The sequence below is a fragment of the Hippocampus comes genome, unplaced genomic scaffold (assembly GCF_001891065.2).
Source record: "Hippocampus comes isolate QL1 unplaced genomic scaffold, H_comes_QL1_v1.1 scaffold59, whole genome shotgun sequence".
NCBI classification, from domain to species: domain Eukaryota; kingdom Metazoa; phylum Chordata; class Actinopteri; order Syngnathiformes; family Syngnathidae; genus Hippocampus; species Hippocampus comes.
The window spans coordinates 23,369-42,988 of NW_017805406.1; the positions used below are offsets into that span (position 1 = coordinate 23,369).

Below are 19,620 nucleotides of genomic sequence, written 5' to 3' on the forward strand. Positions count from 1 at the left end.
AGTCGCAGATAAAGCATATTTAGCCACAAATGCTAATAATATACATAATAATCACATCCATGTATTTTTTTTTCATAGCTTCAGTACGCCCTCGGAGTATTTTGTAACTGAAATGGCAAAACATGAGGAAAAATGCTCCCGCCTCTGTTGTGTCGTGGGAGCAGAGTTTGGGTTATTTTTGTTGTGGTCATACCTTCACCCACTAAAAAGAGTATTCATTCAAGAAAAATGCTTCTTATTGTGGTTGCAGCATCCAGCTTTAAGCTCTACTACTGTGACTAAACCAAACTAGAGAATCCCAAATGAGACAAATACAAAATAAACCAATTTGCAGTTTATTTGCATTAATGAAAATGCCAGACCGTTTTCAGAAAATGACACAGTATGTTAAAATGTTCACAATGCACAGTGACTAAATGATCAAGACAATGCATCACACAGTGATCATTTCCTGAATAACATTGCACGATGCACAAGATTTAAATATTTCAAAAAGGATCTCGTAGTCAGATTACGAGAAGAACAAGTTAAAAAAAAAAAAAGACTCAAATGTGTAACAACTTGCTGTGGTGGTATGCATGTTTGCATACTGTAGTAGTGGCTACTAATGTTACACCACATGATGTCACCAGTGATCCCAAAGAACATTGGGTACTCTTACTGGACATTTCAAGAAGTATTAATAGGTGGTATTAAGTTGCTCACGGCGCCCTCTTCCACACCATCACCATGTTCTTGTCACTGAGGGCCACCAGGTACTGGAGGCCGGGGTCCATGGCCACACTGTTGATGGACGGGCCCTCCACCTGGGCGAGACCCTTGCGGACGACGGCGGGCCACTGGAGCACCTGGGCGGAACGAGCTGACGCGTTAACGCGGCCCCTGTGAGGGCATTTTATTCTGTCTTACCTCCGTGGGTTCGATGGGCTTCCCCATCTGGAAGTTGTCCTCCTGGAGGTTTGTGACGTGGTACGTCCACAACCTGCCTCTGTCGTCACCGCACACGATGTACGATTGACCTAACGGGACACAGACGAGTTATTTCGATGATGTAATAAATTATGCATTGGCACTTATTTGTATGTACTGTGGATAGTCCTTTAATTGTAATAAGTCAACATGTAAACTGGCCTGGAGGGTAACAGAGAGCACAAACAACTGATGTCGCTGCTCCATTCATACTGTGTAAACACTGAGACAACCTGACGATTACATAAACAGGAAGGCTGAACAATTTTGAAAAATAATCAAATTGCAATTGTTTTTTTATTGTGATTGAACAGGGGATTATTTTCCCAAGGTCCTCCTCCCGTGTACTTGTTGACGAACACAAGCAATACAGTATTACAGCAAAAAGTATGACATTTATTCAACACAATGTTTCTTTTATATATATATATATATATATATATATAAAGTTTAATGCTAAAATCGAGGCATGAATTAATATAAAAGGCAGTTTTACTTATCGACTTCAATTGGAGTAGCTTACCGGGACATGTGTTGAGCGCCAGGTAAGGAATCTCCGTGCGGGCCCAGCGCAGCTCGGCCAGCACGACGGCGCGCACGCAGCCGCTCTTGTTGGGCCGCTGAGATCGCGTCCGGCTCCAGCTCCACAAATAGATGCAGTCGTGCATGAAGTTCTTGGAGGCTGACCACCAAGACAACAAAATTAGCAGATTAGCATTATCAATAAACACATACATTCACATTAATAACATCCAATGTGGCTAACGAGTGTCCGCTCACCGACAATAGCATCAGTGAGGAAACAGAGGCCGTCCACCGTATGGTAATCGAGGTCTTTTTCTTCCTTCTCGTATACAGGGAAGGTTATCTCCGCTTCTTTAGACCTTCCGAAGCAAAGTAGATGTGAGGGGTGGGTGTTTGGGCTGACCACTGAGGGACTTTCAAACTTTTCACACCGACCTCTTGGTGGCGCTGTTAGGCGCAAGCTTCGTGTTGTAGCAGTGCAGGCCGTCCTCGCACCCCGCCAGAAGGTGCACGTCGGGCTTGCTGGGTGGCAGGCAGATGTGCAGCGGCGTGCAGCTGCTCTCCAATACCAGCAACTGCCTGGAAGCGATAAATATGAGAACAAAAAAGACTTGTCAACACGTTACTTGATATCAACAATGGTCGGATATATATATATATATATTTTTTTTTTAAATGATAATAATAATCACTCACACAACTTTAAAGTTGTATTTGCTGTCTATCCCGCCGATGTCCCACAGCACTATCTTGTTGTCGTAACAGCCCGCTGCAAGTAAAATGAGCAGAGCTGCCTTTTAGATCCGCCTCTTGTAAAACGGTGCTTTTATTTTGCTGAGGTGATGCTGACGGCTTACTGAAAAGGAAATTGCCCTGGCGGTGGTTGAAGCGCAGGACAGACAGCGCCCTGCGGCTCGCCCGGAACTCGCCGTAGGCAACGTTGCAGCGGGGATGGATCAGCTTGACCAGGCCTCGCTTTCCGCCCGCCGCCAGGATGCTGCAGGGCTGTGCTGAGGCTCCGCCCCCTCGGGACATCAGTACCGTGGACCAGGCCAGCGAGAAGAACTCCTGTGATGACCAATTAACGGCGTCATGTTTATATTCATGCATTATACAATTATGAGCATTTGTAAGTTGGAGCAGATGAAGGGCTTTTAATTTCAAGGTCACTGGGGGTTTTATATGCTTTCAGAATTGCAAGTTGGCCGACTCCACATATGAATTACAATCAGAAAATAGATTTCGATACATTTCCTACATGGATTTGATAATTTGGTGCGCACAGTGTGCAATCTGGACTGGAAATTAATGAAAAAATAAATAAATGAATACGTACTGAAAATCAAATAAAGAGTGCTTGTACATGCCGTTTGTTGGACACGTGCAAAATGTGAAAATGTTAACCACATGAAATATGTGATCTTACAAAATTATTCATTTTTTATCATCTTTTTCCACATACAATTTTTTTTTTTTAAATACAGGCTTTTTGTTCGGCAGTGACGCCCATTTAGATATTGTTTTTATTTCAAAAGGCACCACATTCTAATGAAACACAGACCTACCCATAATACAAATATTTTTTTTTAAATGCCTTGCCTGGAATTTGTAGAAAAACAAATGGAGCTACTCAAAATAACACTCCTCCTTGGCCTGAGGTCGATTCTAGTAACCAGGTGAACAAGTGTGTGATGAGACAAACCTCCCCAGTCACTTTATACTTCTTCATCACCATGCCAGTCTCGCAGTCGATCACGCACAGAGAGTCTCCGCCGCATGTCGCAACCAAATGACCGCCTGTGCGAAACACACACACACACACACACGTGCGCGATAACGTTAATCGCCACAGCCCCAATACAAGTCAGACAAGTGAGAATCTTTCGTGCAAGTACCAGAGACGCCAAGCTGCGGCTGAAAGGCACAGGCCCAAAGCTGAGTGGAGAAGTCGTCCGAGTTGTCCTGCTTGCTGTGACACTGCAGGACGTGAAGAGGCTGCAGGCGCACCGGCTGCACAACAGTCAACATGCACCACCAGAGTGGAACTTTACAGTAGATGGAGGGGAGAAAAAAAAAAAAATAAATTTCCGTCCTTGGATACCTGCGTCTTGTCGATGCTCTTCATCACATCATCACTCGTCTCCTCCTTCAGTCCACCCTTCGCTGCACCCACCGCCGCTGTTCTCGACGGTGTCATTCGCTTGTCAGCAGCCTCTTTCTTTACGGAGGCACGTGTCGGTGTCAAAGAATTCTGAGCCCTCGTGGCGGGCCTGACGGGAACGCTGGCGGCGGCGGCCTGACTTTTCCTCGGGCTGAGCCTCAGTTTGCCAGGGCTGTCCTCCGCCGAGGAGGGCGCGGATGGATCGCAGCGCGACTTTTTACGAGGGGTCAGTCGCAAGTCATCGTTTGTCATTGGTAGGGTTTGCTTCCTTTTCGTGGGGGTTAGGACCTCCTGGATGATAAGCGCACAGCATCAATGACATGTCTGACAATTTTACAATGCAATGCATTTTTATTTATATAGCGCTTTCACAACAGTGAAAACATGTCTCCCTGAACTCCACAGTCGCAGTGGACAAGTAAGGCAAAGTGCTGAGAAAGCGGGATTAAGCAGTTTTTGACCTCTTTTTTTTTCATTGTTACAGTTTTCAGTTCTGTCAAGACAACAAGCTTTCCTTTGCTTCAATTAATTTGTTGTCGAAGCATCAATCATTGCAATGTATTATTTATATTTACTCCATCACCTGTGAGATAGTGATCACTGTACTTTTGTCTTACATTGGTTTTGTTGGACATTTCCTCCTTTGGTTCCGTGAGGGAGCGCAGATACTCCCTGGCCATGATTTCAACCTAACAGACACACAATGAAAAACTTGAAGTCGCAGTTCCTGGAGGAAGGGGCGCCAAAAGGTAGGATGCCATGAATTGGTTATTTAGGGGCCCTTCGGTAACTATTACTACTATGACATGCTTGCATGGCACAGCTTGACAAACAAAGTATTAGTCCACCCTCTGGTGACGAGCTGCAGTATAGCACAAGAACCAACCAAATAAAGTCCACAATTTCATCTCCTTAACAAATGTTTGGTTTACTATTTTTCACATCCCACTTCATTACCTTCCACTTTGTGAAACTGCTGACCGAACTGGGTCCATATTTCACCTCCTTCCGTGCTGTGTTGACAAAGTCCTCCTCCAGGTCGGCCATTTTCTCCACCGTGGCGGGATCTGGGAGGCTGTAGCTCCTGCCCCACAAGGCAATGATCTAAGAGACAGTTTTGTCAGTGGACTTCTTGAACTGGACACACACTCGGGTTAACAAGACACCAGGTTTCCGTACCCTGGTCCTCAGGTTCTCCGTGAACACAAAGCGGACGTGGTTGGCGGTGCTGGTGATGTCTTTGCCGTTGTAGCTCCGCAATTTGGGCAGCAATGTCATTAGCTTGTAATTGTCACTCACCTGTGAAAGACAACATTATTAGAATCAAAGAAAGTGTCATGAAAATGAGTGATGGATGAAGTTACACACACATTTCAGCAAGGATGTTCATTTCCCAGGTCAATTCAATAGCAATTTATGAAACTGTATCCCATTACTTTTGCACACAAATTGGTCTTGCATGAACTCATTCTTTTCCTCCCTTACAGTGATATAAAGGTTGTCCTCCATCTTGACCTCTTCCAGGCAGCACAGAGACGCCATGGAGGTGACGTCCTCCATCTGGTTGTCGCTGAGGTCCAGAAAGCGCAGCTTGGGTAGCTCCAAGTTTTTGGGAAACTTATGCAGTCTGTTCCCAGACAGATCCCAGCGCTCCAGGGACTGAAGACGGGACAGCAGCTGAACCGGCAAGTCTGGAGATTTTAGTCCGAGCTTGGAGAGACTACAAAAGGGATCAAAACTTAGTTTTGGTAGGAATTGGGGTGGAAGGCTGCAAATAAAATCATACAATATGCTTACTTCAGCGTCTTGATCTCTTCGAGTCTCTTGGTTTTTGGAGAGCCTTTCTCCAGTAGAGTCTTCTCTGTTATTGTTGCCATTGTTTCTGTGGTGAAAGAGCACGGAAAACCATTTAAAAGACGAGATCAAATTGAACAAAGAACAGTCTCTTGGTTGTAGGTGTGATGAAGGAGCCGTAACCACACCCTAATACCACAATCAATTTGACACACTTAGAATAATATCAAAAGTTAAACATGGTGTCTGTTTGGGCATGTGCAGTTCAACAACATGTGGTAAACTTTTACCTCTTAATATAAAACAATCTGTCTATTGACGCACATGGATAAATATTGGTTATTCCAACAAAATTTGATGTTTGATGAACAACCAGCTGGTAAAACTGATATTTACTCCCTTTCTTCTGATCCTCTCATTTTAATTTTACCTTGGGGTTGTCTTTTCCCTGTAAACACGCCCACGGTGAGTACTCAAAAAAGGATCCTCGTGATACAAAAGGAATCAGTTAACACACTACATTGGCCATAAAATATTAAACGCTGTATACTTAAGCATTTATTGGAGAGGAAAACTAGCCCTTTTGCTACCACTGGAAAATACCGTGCACTGTAATGTGAGCTCCCCACGACCATTTTAGGATGTAATTCGTCATATTTATAATTCGTCACGTTACACGAGAGTCCTAGTTTGCCTAAATTTGCATTCTGAATCAAAACTATGTAATGTAAACCTTAAAATTTACTTACGGGACATACATACATACACACACAGTCACGAACTCCGCGAGACAACAGAAACTTTCCCGGGGTACGAATGACGTACTTCCTGTAGCCGCAGTTTGAGAGGAAGTACTTTAGGTTATTGAAAACTTTATTGACTTACTAGGTAAGAAAAATAACAAAACTGGCTTTTAAGTATCTTAAATACATAATGAAATACGTCGTTATTAAGTGGAAACATGCTACTCAATTCTTTGTATTGATAATAGTTATTTAGTGACATTCAGAGTGGTAGTCCTAGTGTTAGGCGATCCACCGCAACCACCCGTTAGATGGCAGTAGTTATCTTCGTTTGAAGCGCGCGCCCCTAATATCTTATAGAAGAAGATAAAGGTACGATGACGGTTCCTGATAGAGTTGTTGCTTCATGTGCTTGTAAAGGTGTCCGGCGCTGTCTTCTGTGTGAGAATTCTAAAGAAAATCACTTTCCAGAAGAGAAGGTAAACTGATATGTTAATAAATTGTCATTAATTCACGTAATTTGTAGTAGCACAAGAACAATTTACCCGTATTTTGCGAGCTACGGGTGCCCTCACCGAACAATCCGAATGACATCGTGTTATTACGGATTCATAAAAACGCGGAATGTCGCTCCTTGTGAGTCTTTGGTTATATTGAAAATGTTATATATATATATATATATATATATTTTTTTTTTATAAGCGCCTTTCAAGACACCCAAGGACACTTTACATGTTCAGTATTGCACGTAAAATTTTAGGCTCATCCTAAATTTAAACTCATAGCCAAATGTACCAAAATTTTGTTGAAAGTGTTTTTTTTTAATTGTTATTGATTTGGTCATTCAACCCTAAATAAAGAATGCAAAAAATTAGAGCTCCAACTACAAAAACACTAAAAAGTGAAAATAATTATTAATCTACAGAAAAAGGAAGCGATGACTGCAAGATGACATTTTCTGCAAACACGGCAAATAAATGAAATCAGCCAAGTTCTACATTACAACTATAATATATACCATTTCCAGCATAACAACTGTTTCCATGTCGATGTAGATCCTACATATTTACTCGTACAACCCCGAGACAAAGCTCGCTGTTCGCAAAGATGGCAAACCCGCATCATTTCCCTTTCCCGGGGTGTTCCTGTGGGAGGACTTCCTATCAGAGGAGGAGGAAGAGGAGCTAATCAGCAGCATGGACAAAGACACCTGGAATCTGTCCCAATCAGGTCGAAAGAAACAGGTACAGACAATGCTGTCAAACATTATTGATATGATAATAATATTGTGATTGCAATTATGTTTTTACAGGATTTTGGCCCAAAAGTGAACTTCAAGAAGAGAAAAGTGCGTCCCGCCAATTTCAGTGGACTTCCTGCATTGAGTAAAAAACTAGTGCTGCGAATGCAACAAGAAAAAAGTCTAGCAGGCTTCCAGCCTGTGGAGCAATGCAATCTGGACTACCACCCTCAGCGAGGCTCTGCTATTGACCCTCACCTGGACGACTCCTGGCTGTGGGGGGAGCGCCTGGTCACTGTCAACATGCTGTCGGACACAACGCTGACCATGTCGTTGGAACAGGGTCTCCAGCAGCTTGGACTCTTGGGAGAAGTGAACGTAGAGGTGGCACTGCCGCGCAGGTCTTTAGTAGTGTTGTACGGAGAGGCACGGCATCGCTGGAAACACGGCATTCTCCGGAAGGATGTTCAGGAGCGCAGAGTTTGCAGCACCTACAGGGAGCTCTCGGCCGAGTTCCTCCCCGGTGGGCAGCACGGTGATCTGGGAGCTCACCTTCTCAATATTGCTGCCAGTTTCAATGGAGCTCCTATTTAGACCTTTCAGATAACTCTCCTGATTTTCAGATTTTTTTTTTTTTTTAATGTCACTGTTCTGTACAAACAGCACCAAGGAAGGGACGAAGTTGACTCAGCATATCTTTCCACAAATAATATTATTCCGAATTCAGCACTGATGCAAATTTTGTGCATGTACAATTGATTACCATTTCACTGACATATTTTTTTTGAAGAACTAGAGTGCCGGTTCCCTTGTTAAAGTTACATTATATTTTAACATAATAGCAGTTCTCATTTAAATAAAGGAACCAAAAGAATAAAGTTTGGGTCATTAAATGGAATTTGTCTTTTACCCTGACAGCAAACCTCTGTTAAATGTTGTGACTTCTGCATTTAGCTTGTTCTTTCAACTTTTCAACCAGTTCCGCCTTTTCTATCTCTGTCCTTTATCTTAATGTGACTTTCCAGACAGTAGCACTTCTGCGCATCTTTGTGCAATAGAAATCATATTTTTAGGGTAAAATTGTGATATCCCTTTGAAGTCATCCTGCAAACATGACAGGAAGAATGAAAACTGGTTTTAGTTCATTGCACACCGTATATAACCCTGAATCATATTTGTATTCATCTTGTTTACTTTAGACTTTGAATTAAGTGAAGGAGTCAAATCAGTATTTCTACTTTTACCAGTCAATTTTGTGCACATTTGTGCCTCTACGTAAGGACAGAGTGTGAGTACTTTGCCGCCTCTGTTGACAGTTTACTAATGCAGTACAATCAGAATGCAAGTATTTTTGCTTACTGTTTTTAACCTTGAAATGTCATAATGATACGAATATTTGCATAGAAACACTTACAGGCAAGGCTATGAATACAAAACAATTAAAAGGAAAACAGAAGTAGAGCGTAACAAAGTGTGCCTTTTCCTGCGACAGTATTCTTGCACTATCCATGCATTATCTGAGCCGCTGTCCTAATATTTTGACATTTTGATTTTTGCGTCTATTCCACCCCCTCCCCTCAAATATTTGTGATAGTAATTTGTAGTTCTTGTTTAACAGTAATTTTCCAAATCGTCTTTCATTGATCTCATTATCTGTATCACCATTTCCTCAATATTGAGCTTTATTTTCAGAATATGTGTGAATTTTTTTTCATATTGCTTGTTTTGGGTTTCCCCCCCATGGCGTAAGCGGTTTGGATAATGGGTGGAAAATACACATTAAATCCTTAACACATAGAGTGCCGACTATTTTTAGGCGGTTGTGCAAACTACTTCACTCGCTGTTCGTAACCTCCAACGTTCGTAAATTGAGCTGTGGAGAAACTGTTACTACACATCAAGTCAAAAGGACAAGCAGTGTCATCTACTTGACACGTTTTTTATTTTGGAGGTGTCAGACGGATATCCGCGTCTGGTCTGGCTTTGCTGGCTGACTTTTCATCGGCTGCAAACTGAACTGCTCTCGGTCTGAACCTGCTTGTTGATCGCCCCGTGCGGCTGATTAACACACCGCCGGTTTATTATTAGCTCGGCTGGCACCGGGGGGCGGCTTCGACTCGACGCGAGAAGTCGTCGTTAAGCGACCGACACCGCCTCGCGGCGGCGTTTATGTCGCGTTTGGAACGCCGAGAGGCTTTTTCTCCCCCCTCCAATGTAGCTCGGTTGCTAGCAGCGTCGCGATCGCATCGTTTCCACTGCGCCTTTTTCTTCCCCTTTCTTTGTGTTCTCTCCCACCCACCCCCAAGCTTACCGGATAACCATCGCGGTAGGCGGTGCGAGTACCGTAAGTGTCGAAAAAAGGAATTGAGGATTCATCCCGAGGCTGTCAAGCGGGCTCACCCCCTCCACCCCCGGTGACCGAGCGAATTAATGGCCGGAAATCCGAGGAGGGGCGCGGGTCTCATCGGCTTGATGAAGGACGCCTTTCAGCCCCACCAGCAGCCCATGCAGCCCCACCAGCCCGCCGTGGTGGACAAGAAAATGGTGGAGAAATGCTGGAAGCTCATGGATAAGGTAAGCATCGTTTCTTGTCGGAGTTAAACACCGGCCTCGGCTTCTTTCAACTGTCACTTCCCTCTTCGGGGTTCTCAAATTTAACCACAGTACTGATGAAGCCACGAAATTCAACAATCTCCCATTCACTTCCGCTGCCCTTTAGTTCGAATTGAGTATATGTGGTTGTATCAAAAAATAGTTTGGATGAGGTTGTAAACAAAGCTCATGAACCAAAAAGCTTTCTGGAGAACTGTGCTGGAAGAGTTAAACAAAAACGTGGACTGGGAAAAAAATATCGTCATTGCGATAATGGCCCGTGCAATATGAGTATTGCAACAAATTGTCTGCTTTTATCTGACTTTGACCAATCAGATGCAACCTCAAATGGATGAACGGTATCTAGGGGCATTAATAACACTTAAATAACTTTGGAGGGGAAAAAAAGGAGAAAGAAATCCAAGGTTTACCCACTTCTTGCCCAAAACCAGTTGGCATTGGCTCCCTATGAAGACGAGCACTGTAGAAAATGGATAGGTTGACGCTCACATAAATCAAAATGTCTGTAGACGTTTTATAACAAACATCTCCATTGAATGTGGAGGCGCCTTGAAAGGGTGAGCAATTTTACATGATTGGAAAATCCTGCTTGAAACATCGCTACGGGTAATGAAGGTTTTAGGCTGGTGACCGTTGGAACAGGCAGTCTAATTACTCCACTTTGCGTGGTTTCCCATTGGACCATATAATAAGGTAAAACTAATTGAAACTATTGCTCACTGGTTTTAATAAGCAGACGACCTACTTTGAAATGCCGCAGCTCATGATTCATATCAAGAAAGCATCATGATGGATTACGGAGGTTTTACAACAGGCCACTGATTTAACTTGCAAATTGTTGCAAAACCGAATACAGTGGTGCCTCAAATCAGGAGTTTAGTTTGTTCCGTGACCACGCTTGGAACTCAAAACACTCCTAAAACAATTACCAAAACCATTTTTGTAACGTGTTTTTAGTATGAAAAAAATGTAATATTCGTCATTTTTCACAGAGGATCAAGAATATATGCCTGTGCTTGTTGTTATTCTGTTTGCGTGTAACTACCGTAATATTGAGGCTAGTTGAATTAGCCGATCTAAGGCGTTTTGCATTGTGCGTTAGCATGAAGCTAGTGGGCCATTGTACATTTTGTGGTTTGGTCTCTTTGTTTTCTGCTGAGCTGAAGTTCTCTGCCACCATTGAGCGCTCGTGATTCCTGTCGATGCAGGTGGTGCGCTTGTGCCAGAACCCCAAGGTGGCACTGAAGAACAGCCCACCGTACATCCTGGACCTGCTGCCTGACACCTACCAGCACCTGCGTACCATCCTGTCACGCTACGAGAGCCGCATGGACATGCTGGGCGAGAACGAGTACTTCCGCGTGGTCATGGACAACCTGACTAACAAGACGAAGCAGACCATGAGCCTGTTCAAGGAGGCCAAGGAGAGGATGTACGAGGAGAACTCGCAGCCCAGGTGAGCGTCAACATCTTGTTTTACATCACCAAACACGTTATGTCTGTACGTTCAATCTGCCACCACAACTTCAAACAAATGGCTGTTGTTACAGGTTACACATTTCACACATTTCTGCTGAAGTCAATCGAACGAGTGTCGACCGAGTTACAAAAGCTCTATTATGAATATGCAAATGAAGGATGTATTTCGACGAAAAAAAAAAGATGTGCCTGAAGCATAGCCTTGTCAGATATTCATTTGCATATTCCAGTTTTTGCACAGAGAGATGACAGTTTGTTCCAACTTTCTGAATCATTGTTGTTTATAGGTTGGTTATCTAATGTGGGTTTTTTTTCCCCCAGAGGAAAATCATGGAAACAGTAAAATGTGTACTCGGGCAAAAATAATCCTTTTTAGATGCTCACGGAGCTGAATTATTTGTGCTTTTTTTTTTTTGCCCCTCAGAAAACAGCAAGTGTAACATTCTTGCCCAATACTGAAAATTATAATTTTTGACAGATAATTGGCATCCCTATCGATGCTTGTCAGTGTCACAATCTCACTCTCTCATTTGCTTCGCAGTTGTTTGTTTTTGCTAACCCGACCGTACGCAATCCTGGCTGATTCAGGCATGTTGCGCTTTGAGTGATGCGTGGGTATAAAGCGACATCAAACGCATTGTGTGATGTCTGGTTTTCCATGAAAGTGTTGCAATGCAGCGAGCAGCAGCAAGAAGAGCGGCCATTCTCCGATAAAGATCTCTGATTAACACGTCCACTTCCCTCTTTGTCCTCAAAGTGATTACAGAGCGAAAGTCAGTCCTTCCTCCTCATGAGGTCATGTGATTTCTATCGTTGTCCTCTGCCACCATCGGGGTTGTTTTGAGAGGTTCGCCGCACATCATCGAGTCAGTGTCCGTCTTCCCCCCCTCCCACAGGCGAAACCTCACCAAGCTGTCGCTCATCTTCAGTCACATGCTGGCCGAGCTCAAAGCCATCTTCCCCAACGGCCTGTTCCAGGGGGACAACTTCCGCATCACCAAAGCCGACGCCGCCGAGTTTTGGAGGCGTTCCTTCGGGGACAAGTGAGTTTGTGTCACAAAAACCACGATGCGTCCATGTTGGGAGGACTCTGATCGTGGTCGTGTGTCCCCCGCCCCCGTAGGACCATTGTGCCATGGAGGACGTTCCGCCAGGCGCTGCACGAGTTCCATCCTATCAGCTCGGGCCTGGAGGCCATGGCGCTCAAGTCCACCATCGACCTCACCTGCAACGACTACATCTCCGTCTTTGAGTTCGACATCTTCACCAGGCTCTTCCAGGTTAGCCAGGACGAGCTGCCAAGCCGTTTTGAAGGGCAATTAGCATCCCAGCTGACTGACCGAGAGGATGTTCGGCAGTGTTGAGGTTGATGTTGAGGGTCGTGTGCCTCATTTCTTCACACAAACATTCCCTACTGTTGATATGCGTGTTTCCGTAGCCGTGGTCATCTCTATTGCGGAACTGGAACAGTCTTGCCGTCACACACCCGGGCTACATGGCCTTCCTGACGTATGACGAGGTCAAGGCGCGCCTGCACAGGTTCATCCACAAGCCTGGCAGGTAAAGACCATAAAGTGCATTTTAGGTTCATCTTGAAATTCCACCCCAAAATTAAACAGCCCTATTTTTCTGTGTTTATATTAATACTCCTTTTTTTTTTTTTTTAACAAGCAAAAATACATGACAAATGTACACTGACTGCCTCCTCAGCTACATCTTCAGGCTAAGCTGCACGCGGCTGGGCCAGTGGGCCATCGGCTACGTGACGGCGGACGGCAACATCCTGCAGACCATCCCTCATAACAAGCCTCTGTTCCAAGCGCTCATCGATGGCTACAGAGAGGGATTGTGAGTCAGACTGCTTTACCTTTTTTTTTTTTCATTCATTATGCAAAGTCAAAGACATCCAATTAGTCCACGTGCGCTGAACTCAGGATGGGAAGTCAAGTATTGAGCCGGTGTGTTCCATTTAATTCCAATATTACTGCAATTTACTGAGCTTAGGAAACGTCTTCTTCGTTGGTTTTGTGTGGGTGTGTCTACCATACTGCCCGTGGCCAATGCATGCACACCGGAAGGAGTGACACAATGTCAACGGGCATTAGTATGTGATTATAAAGTACAATACTGTGGTGTTGTCTTTGACATGAACACAAATTCTAAAAGTATTTCCATTCCTTTCAATGATGAAAGATCGTTTGAGATACAAGTGTTTTCAATCACAAATTAAACTTGTAAGTCAAGCCACCAATGTATGTTTTGAATGATTGGCCTCCCCGTTTGTGTATTCGCCAGCTACCTCTTCCCAGATGGCCGTGCGCAGAACCCAGACCTAACAGGCCTGTGCGAACCTTCTCCACAAGACCACATCAAAGTTACCCAGGTTGGTGCTTCTCATGAACAACTCTCTCATGCGCGCGCCACTGAGGTCAACACGCAGTCTCTTCGGTTTTGTAGGAGCAGTACGAGTTGTACTGCGAGATGGGCTCCACGTTCCAGCTGTGCAAGATCTGCGCCGAGAACGACAAGGACGTGAAGATCGAGCCGTGCCGACACCTGATGTGCACTTCCTGTCTGACTGCCTGGCAGGTGAGAGACTGCACATGGTGCCTCCTGAAAACGACCCCCGACCCTTCCCCTCTTGTCAACAAACGTGTGTGTTTGTTTGTGTGATATCAGGATTCAGAGGGTCAGGGCTGCCCCTTCTGCCGCTGTGAGATTAAAGGGACCGAGCCCATCGTGGTGGACCCCTTCCATCCCAAAGCCAGCGGGGGGGCTTTCGCCGGCTTCCAGGGGGGAGCCAGCCGAGCCGAGGCGGCCGCCAACGACGAGGATGACGACGAGCGTCTGGAGGACCAGAACCTCGTCATGAGCAGGCTGGCCTGCAGCAAGGTATGTTCAGTCTGCGGTACCACAATATGGTCGCCATATGTGGCGCTCCGTTTACTCCAAAGGTGGGCAAACGTTTGTGCTCAGGCGGGCGGGGCATTGGATATTTTAAACCAGAGGGGGGGTTAAAATAGAAAAAAGTAGCCCTCCTCTGGCATCTTGGCACCAAGAAACTATGTTGAAGTAAGTTGAGGGGCTTCTTTATGGTAAAAGTAGTGCTTTTCCGCCTACTTGTGGCGCTTTGGGGTCAAGGAACTATGACGACGTAAGCTGGAAGAGCGTAAGATGAAGAGCGTTGTTTAGACAAAAGAAGTGCTTTGCCATCATCTTGTGAGATGATGAACTAAGTTGAGGAGCTTCATTTTACACAAAAAGTTTGGGTTTTTTTTTTTGTCGGAGGACCACTATAGTTGTAAAACACACACTTCGAATGAAATCTGCGTGCGTGTGCGTGTAGGTGGAGCGCCCGCCATCTCCCGTGTCCCAGCTGCCTCCCGTCCCGCCCCGGCTGGACCTCCTTCAGCAAAGACCCTCGAACTCACACAGCCAGCTGGTCCAAGGAGCCTGTGCTAAGGTCTTGTACAAGCCTACCAAACACTGTCCGCTCAAGGAAAAAATAACATTTGGACTGCTGGAACCACTCATTAGCTTTGCCCGGAATTCTGGAAGTCTCCCATAACCGGGTTTAAATTTAAAAAGAACCTCCCTTGTCTTTTTCTGCCGCAAGCAGATGGGGGCCACACACAGGGACAAGCCCCTCCCATTGCCCCCGGCACTTCGAGAGCTCCCGCCGCCGCCTCCCCCGGAGCGCCCTTCCCTGGTGGCGGCGGACTCGAGGCTACAGAGGAGACCCCTGCCCTCTACGCCCGACACGCCCGCTTGGGCCGCCAACTATATGGTGCCGCGGCCCGCCTGCAAGGCGCCCGCTAATGCGCTGCCCGCCACACCTCAGAGCGGCGGTGCCAGCGGCGGCGCTGAGGCGGGCAAACCCAACGTGGCCACCAACGCCATCTACTGCCTGGCCGCCAGGTATAACATTCTCACCATTGTCCTGTTTCAAATCATGCGTAATCGCTAACATGCTAAAAAAAAAAAAAAAAAAAAAACGAAAAAGCAAACTACACCGGTGACAAACATCCTAATTCAAAATTTCACGATCTGGTAACTAAGCAGGCTGAAAAGAATGAGTTCTTTCTTGCCTTCATAGCTGACCGACTTCCTTCTGTGTGTATGTTTTGAAGAGCTCGCTATTGCAAGTGCGTCTGAAATGTGTATAACCGGGGCTTCAGTGAAGGGTTTTGGACTTAAATTTGTTCAGGTCGCTGCCAACGTCAGCCGTTTCCAGCAGGGAGAAGTTGCCCACCGACTGCGAAGAGAACGAGTACATGAGTCCCACCTCCCTCCCGGCATCCGGCGCCCCGTGGATCATCGCTGGCTCTTTGGTGCCACCGCCGCCACCTCCCAGTCAAGCAAACCACAATGACGTCAGGTAATTTATTTTAACTTTTTTTTTTTGTAGCCACAAGATTGCGCCAAAATTCTGGTTATAGGAAAGTGGAGATTTATAAATGTAATTGATGTTTGGGATGTGGTGTTTATTTTGCGGTACATCTTACAGCCACAAGGCGGCATTGTAGTCAAAACACAATTACTATTGTCAGACTGCAAGGTATTACTCATGTAATATAAGGTGTCAAATGGCTAATAGAAAAAAAAATTGAGCATTTTGTCATTCACTTGTGGTTCCAGCGGTGACGGCCTCGACGTGGACTCGGCGGACCCTCAGGTGTACGAGGCTATGTGTAACATCCAGGCACAGGCTGCTGCCTCGGAGGTCCTCGATCACGGTACGCCTCCCCGCTCTACGCCATCGCTAACTTCACCGGCATCCTCTCCTGTGTTGAGGGACATGGTTTCAACTTCCTGTGTGCTTGACTTCATGCATTTATTTGTGCCCTTCCGTGCGTTTGTGTGGACGTGGATTGATTTGTGCACATAAATGTGTGTTTTTACGTGCGTGCGTTTCAGAGCGTCCTCAGCACTCCTCCTCGGCGGTCTACCAGGCCAAGTCCATGGAAGGCTCCTTCGAGGACACTTACGAGTACGACTGTCCTCGCCCGCTGGTCCCCCCGGCGCCCGCCCGGCGGGTTCTGGCGGACGTCAACAGTCCTTCCAAAGCCTTCAGCACGCTTAGCATCGACGGAGCCGTAGAAGCCAGTACGTGACACTACAAGTGGCCTCATCCACACACTAAACCGCGTCTCCGTTTGGCATCACGTTCACTCCCTGTTTCTATTTGTTCATCTAAGCAATGAGATGGCAACAATCGCATCAAATTCACTTTTACTTTGTGTTTTCCCCCCGCCCCCCTCTTTTTTTTGTGTGTGCCATTGCAGGTTTGTATGCAACTGGCGTGGACCCCGAGCGCCCACCCAAACCCCTCCCGCGCCGCGCCAATTCGGACCGGCGGGCTCGGCCGCTGAACCGCGAGCCCCCCTCAGCTTCGCTGGAGCAGCCACCGCGACCCTCCTCCTCGCACACGCCACCGCCCCCCTCAGCCGGCGGGGTGCTGAGCGGGGAGATTGAGTGCCTGATGTCTCAGGGCTATTCCATCCAGGACATCCAGAAGGCGCTGTTGATCGCCAGGAACAACCTGGAGACGGCCAAGAACATCCTACGAGAGTTTGTGTCCGTGCCCTCGGCCGCGCACATCGCCACATAATCCCGCCGCGACCCCCTCCGCCCCGTGCCATTCTCGCGCTGTCGGTTGCCGCCGAACCTTTTCACGCTTTGTCCCACACGGAAAACCCCAAAAGCCTTCAAATGTTCGTGAAAGCGTACGTCGTAACCACTCAAGGGACCATGTCGACTCAATGTGACACCTCCCCCCCCGCCGCTAGCTGCTTGTGTCGTACCATTTACGTGGCCACGTGCGGTCCAAATGAATCTTTGTCACAGTAATACTAATAATGATGTCGTACGAACAGTTTGACCGTGGTTCTACATAGGGATGGGCCGTTGGAGCTAAATCGTAGCAAATCGTATTTGTTTGTGCACTCCATCTACTTTTACCTCCTGCTTCTGTTCATTCTGCAGCCCATATGCATATAAACAGCCCTTTTTCCATTTGTTCCGCAGCCCGTTTGAAGCACCAACAGCATCTACTTCACTTTTGCATCATTTTTTTCCGCAGCCCAGTTCAGCACCAATTTTCTTTTACTTTCTGTTTCTAATCATTGCGCAACCCTTTCAGGCAACAATGATAGCATCACACGCGCTTTTACTTCGTGTTTGCCCATCCCTAATTGCACATGTCAACTCAGCCCTACGACGAGTTTGTCGTTTCAGCGCTCAACCACGCAAGCGTTATTGTCCTCGCCTTGAGCTTCTCGCAGCTTTGAACCATTTCTGACTAAAAAGCACCAACATTAACCGAGACGCTAAGACGAAAGAAGAGCGAACACATTCCAGTCCCGATGAGGAGCGTTTTAGCATGGGATTTACTTGGATGGCTCACGTCAGGTGTCTGTTAAGTAACGTCTGTAAATGTGCCTTTTGGCAGGTTGGCTCGCCATTTTGGAAGACTTTCTTCCTCCAGTAGTCACAGATGGTATTAATATGAAAAGAGATTAAGACTCTATACTTAAATGCTAGTACTAAAGAATTGTTGTCTTGGGACTGATGTGACGTTATGTGTTAGCACATTGACTTAAGGTTATGAAATGTAACATTTAAGGCCTTAAGGAGGACTTTTAAAGGTGGTACATTTTTTGGGGTGGAGCTCCACTGGAGGGACTTTGCATGATCAGCGCTTTATCTTCCGTCTTGAAACTTTTACGTGCCTGTCTTTAAAGGAAGATACGCTCCCCCACCCCCCACTCTCATTCGATTGGCCATCTCAAACGAGCTTCATTTACAAGACAGGAAAGGTCTCGTTTAAAATGGATGCTGAAATATAAGTCTTTTAACTCGCCTTTTTTTTTTCATGACAACTCGCCTACTAAAATGTTTGTTGCTGCTTTGTTGCCGTCTTCATGTAAATATGATTTATTTATTGTCTTTTTAATATCCTCGGCGTTCGTTGTGTTGCCATGTTTTCATGCCCAAGCCATTAAGATTTTTAATTAAACAGTATTTTCTTTAAAACCTTTGTTGTGCGAGTACTTTATCACTGATCGTTTTTGTTTCCTTTGTATCTGTATTAAAGATTTATATATTGATATATACTTCATATGGATGTTTTTTAAGGGATTAAAAAAATGTAATTATCATATAAACATTTATTAAAATAAGTACAAATCTAGAACAATTGTACTGAACGATTTTGGGGTATTGTATCAGAAATGTATACGTTTAAACTATATTAAAATTAAGTTATCAAATTTCACTTTGAATTGTGGTGGGCGGGATCAAGGATCTGATGATTGATCCTTACACACGATTACTTTTTTCTGACGTCATCTAAGGCAATTTACCTGGGATAAATTGATTAGATGACTGGTATATTGTGACGTAAGGGTGTCGTCGGTTTACGAGTTCTAACCCACATTACGACAGTTCCTACGATGTTGACGTAACCCAAATTAGTACGTATCTTCGAAATGAAGTGGGGTATGTCAAGACCGTCGTAAATAAAAACAGGACAGTCGTGCTCAGTATAAGCCGCTGTATTGCCACAAGAGGGTAGCAGACACCTGGTCAATCGCGAGGTAGCGTGAAAGTCGCAGTTTGGTCAAGCATGTTTTATTTTTTTATGCGTAGTATTTATTTTGCCATTCAGGGGCAACTCTTAACACCAAAACATCTGGCTTTTATTATTGTTGTTATAATAATTATTATTATGACAACACCAAAATTTTCAGTGCGATACTCCTTGGTTGGAAAGCGGGTTTTAGACGAGCTGCTGCAGCTGCAAAGCATAAAAACCAAAAGAGCCAGCCAATAAAATTGGAAGCAGGAATAATGAAGTCGAAAAGAACGTTGGGAGGTTCATTAGCCAAGAACTCCACGTTGTTACGACTAATAATAAACAACAAGGGTACTGCTAATAATGTGCCTCACTATTTACAGTGAACACGAGCCATTGGTTGACTTTCAAGTTGCTCTCATTTCACTTTTTCCCCCCTTTAGGAAATAATGTCAAGTGAATTGACATCATAAAACCTTCATAAAGTGTGCACAGCATTTTTGGGTAATATTTGGAACTG

At 45.3% G+C, this 19,620-nt stretch overlaps 3 protein-coding genes across 3 annotated transcripts; 2 read left to right on the top strand and 1 right to left on the bottom strand.

Annotated features, from left to right (window-relative positions):
* Positions 1–214: 214 nt before the first annotated feature.
* lrwd1 (leucine-rich repeats and WD repeat domain containing 1) lies at positions 215–6,269 on the bottom strand. Its single transcript, XM_019873497.1, has 16 exons — positions 6,199–6,269; positions 5,453–5,537; positions 5,141–5,375; positions 4,835–4,954; positions 4,613–4,759; positions 4,273–4,344; positions 3,596–3,946; positions 3,390–3,504; positions 3,197–3,291; positions 2,352–2,562; positions 2,191–2,263; positions 1,930–2,073; positions 1,750–1,853; positions 1,493–1,651; positions 910–1,019; positions 215–848 (listed from the first exon to the last, which is right to left on the bottom strand). The coding sequence occupies exons 1-16, from the start codon at positions 6,203–6,205 to the stop codon at positions 702–704; spliced, it is 2,175 nt and encodes a 724-aa protein (XP_019729056.1). The 5' UTR covers positions 6,206–6,269; the 3' UTR covers positions 215–701.
* Positions 6,270–6,534: 265 nt separating this feature from the next.
* On the top strand, positions 6,535–8,341 carry alkbh4 (alkB homolog 4, lysine demthylase). Its single transcript, XM_019873499.1, has 3 exons — positions 6,535–6,671; positions 7,248–7,436; positions 7,505–8,341. The coding sequence occupies exons 1-3, from the start codon at positions 6,570–6,572 to the stop codon at positions 8,024–8,026; spliced, it is 813 nt and encodes a 270-aa protein (XP_019729058.1). The 5' UTR covers positions 6,535–6,569; the 3' UTR covers positions 8,027–8,341.
* A 1,051-nt stretch (positions 8,342–9,392) lies between these two features.
* LOC109517915 (E3 ubiquitin-protein ligase CBL-like) lies at positions 9,393–18,559 on the top strand. The gene is made up of 15 exons (XM_019873413.1): positions 9,393–10,006; positions 11,254–11,501; positions 12,421–12,567; positions 12,648–12,804; positions 12,963–13,084; positions 13,235–13,372; positions 13,820–13,907; positions 13,982–14,113; positions 14,204–14,416; positions 14,871–14,987; positions 15,144–15,442; positions 15,732–15,902; positions 16,163–16,260; positions 16,442–16,630; positions 16,810–18,559. Exons 1-15 carry the CDS (start codon positions 9,863–9,865, stop codon positions 17,133–17,135), a joined length of 2,589 nt encoding a protein of 862 aa, XP_019728972.1. The 5' UTR covers positions 9,393–9,862; the 3' UTR covers positions 17,136–18,559.
* The last annotated feature ends 1,061 nt before the right edge of the window (positions 18,560–19,620 follow it).

Excerpts from the sequence above, each read along its gene's own strand:
- alkbh4 (XM_019873499.1), top strand. The coding sequence starts at position 6,570 with ATGACGGTTCCTGATAGAGTTGTTGCTTCATGTGCTTGTAAAGGTGTC. Across the intron at positions 6,672-7,247 it reads ATCACTTTCCAGAAGAGAAG|ATCCTACATATTTACTCGTA; the intron begins GTAAACTGATAT and ends ATGTCGATGTAG. Across the intron at positions 7,437-7,504 it reads AATCAGGTCGAAAGAAACAG|GATTTTGGCCCAAAAGTGAA; the intron begins GTACAGACAATG and ends ATGTTTTTACAG.
- lrwd1 (XM_019873497.1), bottom strand. Across the intron at positions 1,854-1,929 it reads CCTAACAGCGCCACCAAGAG|GTCTAAAGAAGCGGAGATAA; the intron begins GTCGGTGTGAAA and ends TTGCTTCGGAAG. Across the intron at positions 1,020-1,492 it reads GGCGCTCAACACATGTCCCG|GTCAATCGTACATCGTGTGC; the intron begins GTAAGCTACTCC and ends GTGTCCCGTTAG.
- LOC109517915 (XM_019873413.1), top strand. The coding sequence starts at position 9,863 with ATGGCCGGAAATCCGAGGAGGGGCGCGGGTCTCATCGGCTTGATGAAG. Across the intron at positions 12,568-12,647 it reads AGGCGTTCCTTCGGGGACAA|GACCATTGTGCCATGGAGGA; the intron begins GTGAGTTTGTGT and ends CCGCCCCCGTAG. Across the intron at positions 13,373-13,819 it reads GATGGCTACAGAGAGGGATT|CTACCTCTTCCCAGATGGCC; the intron begins GTGAGTCAGACT and ends TGTATTCGCCAG.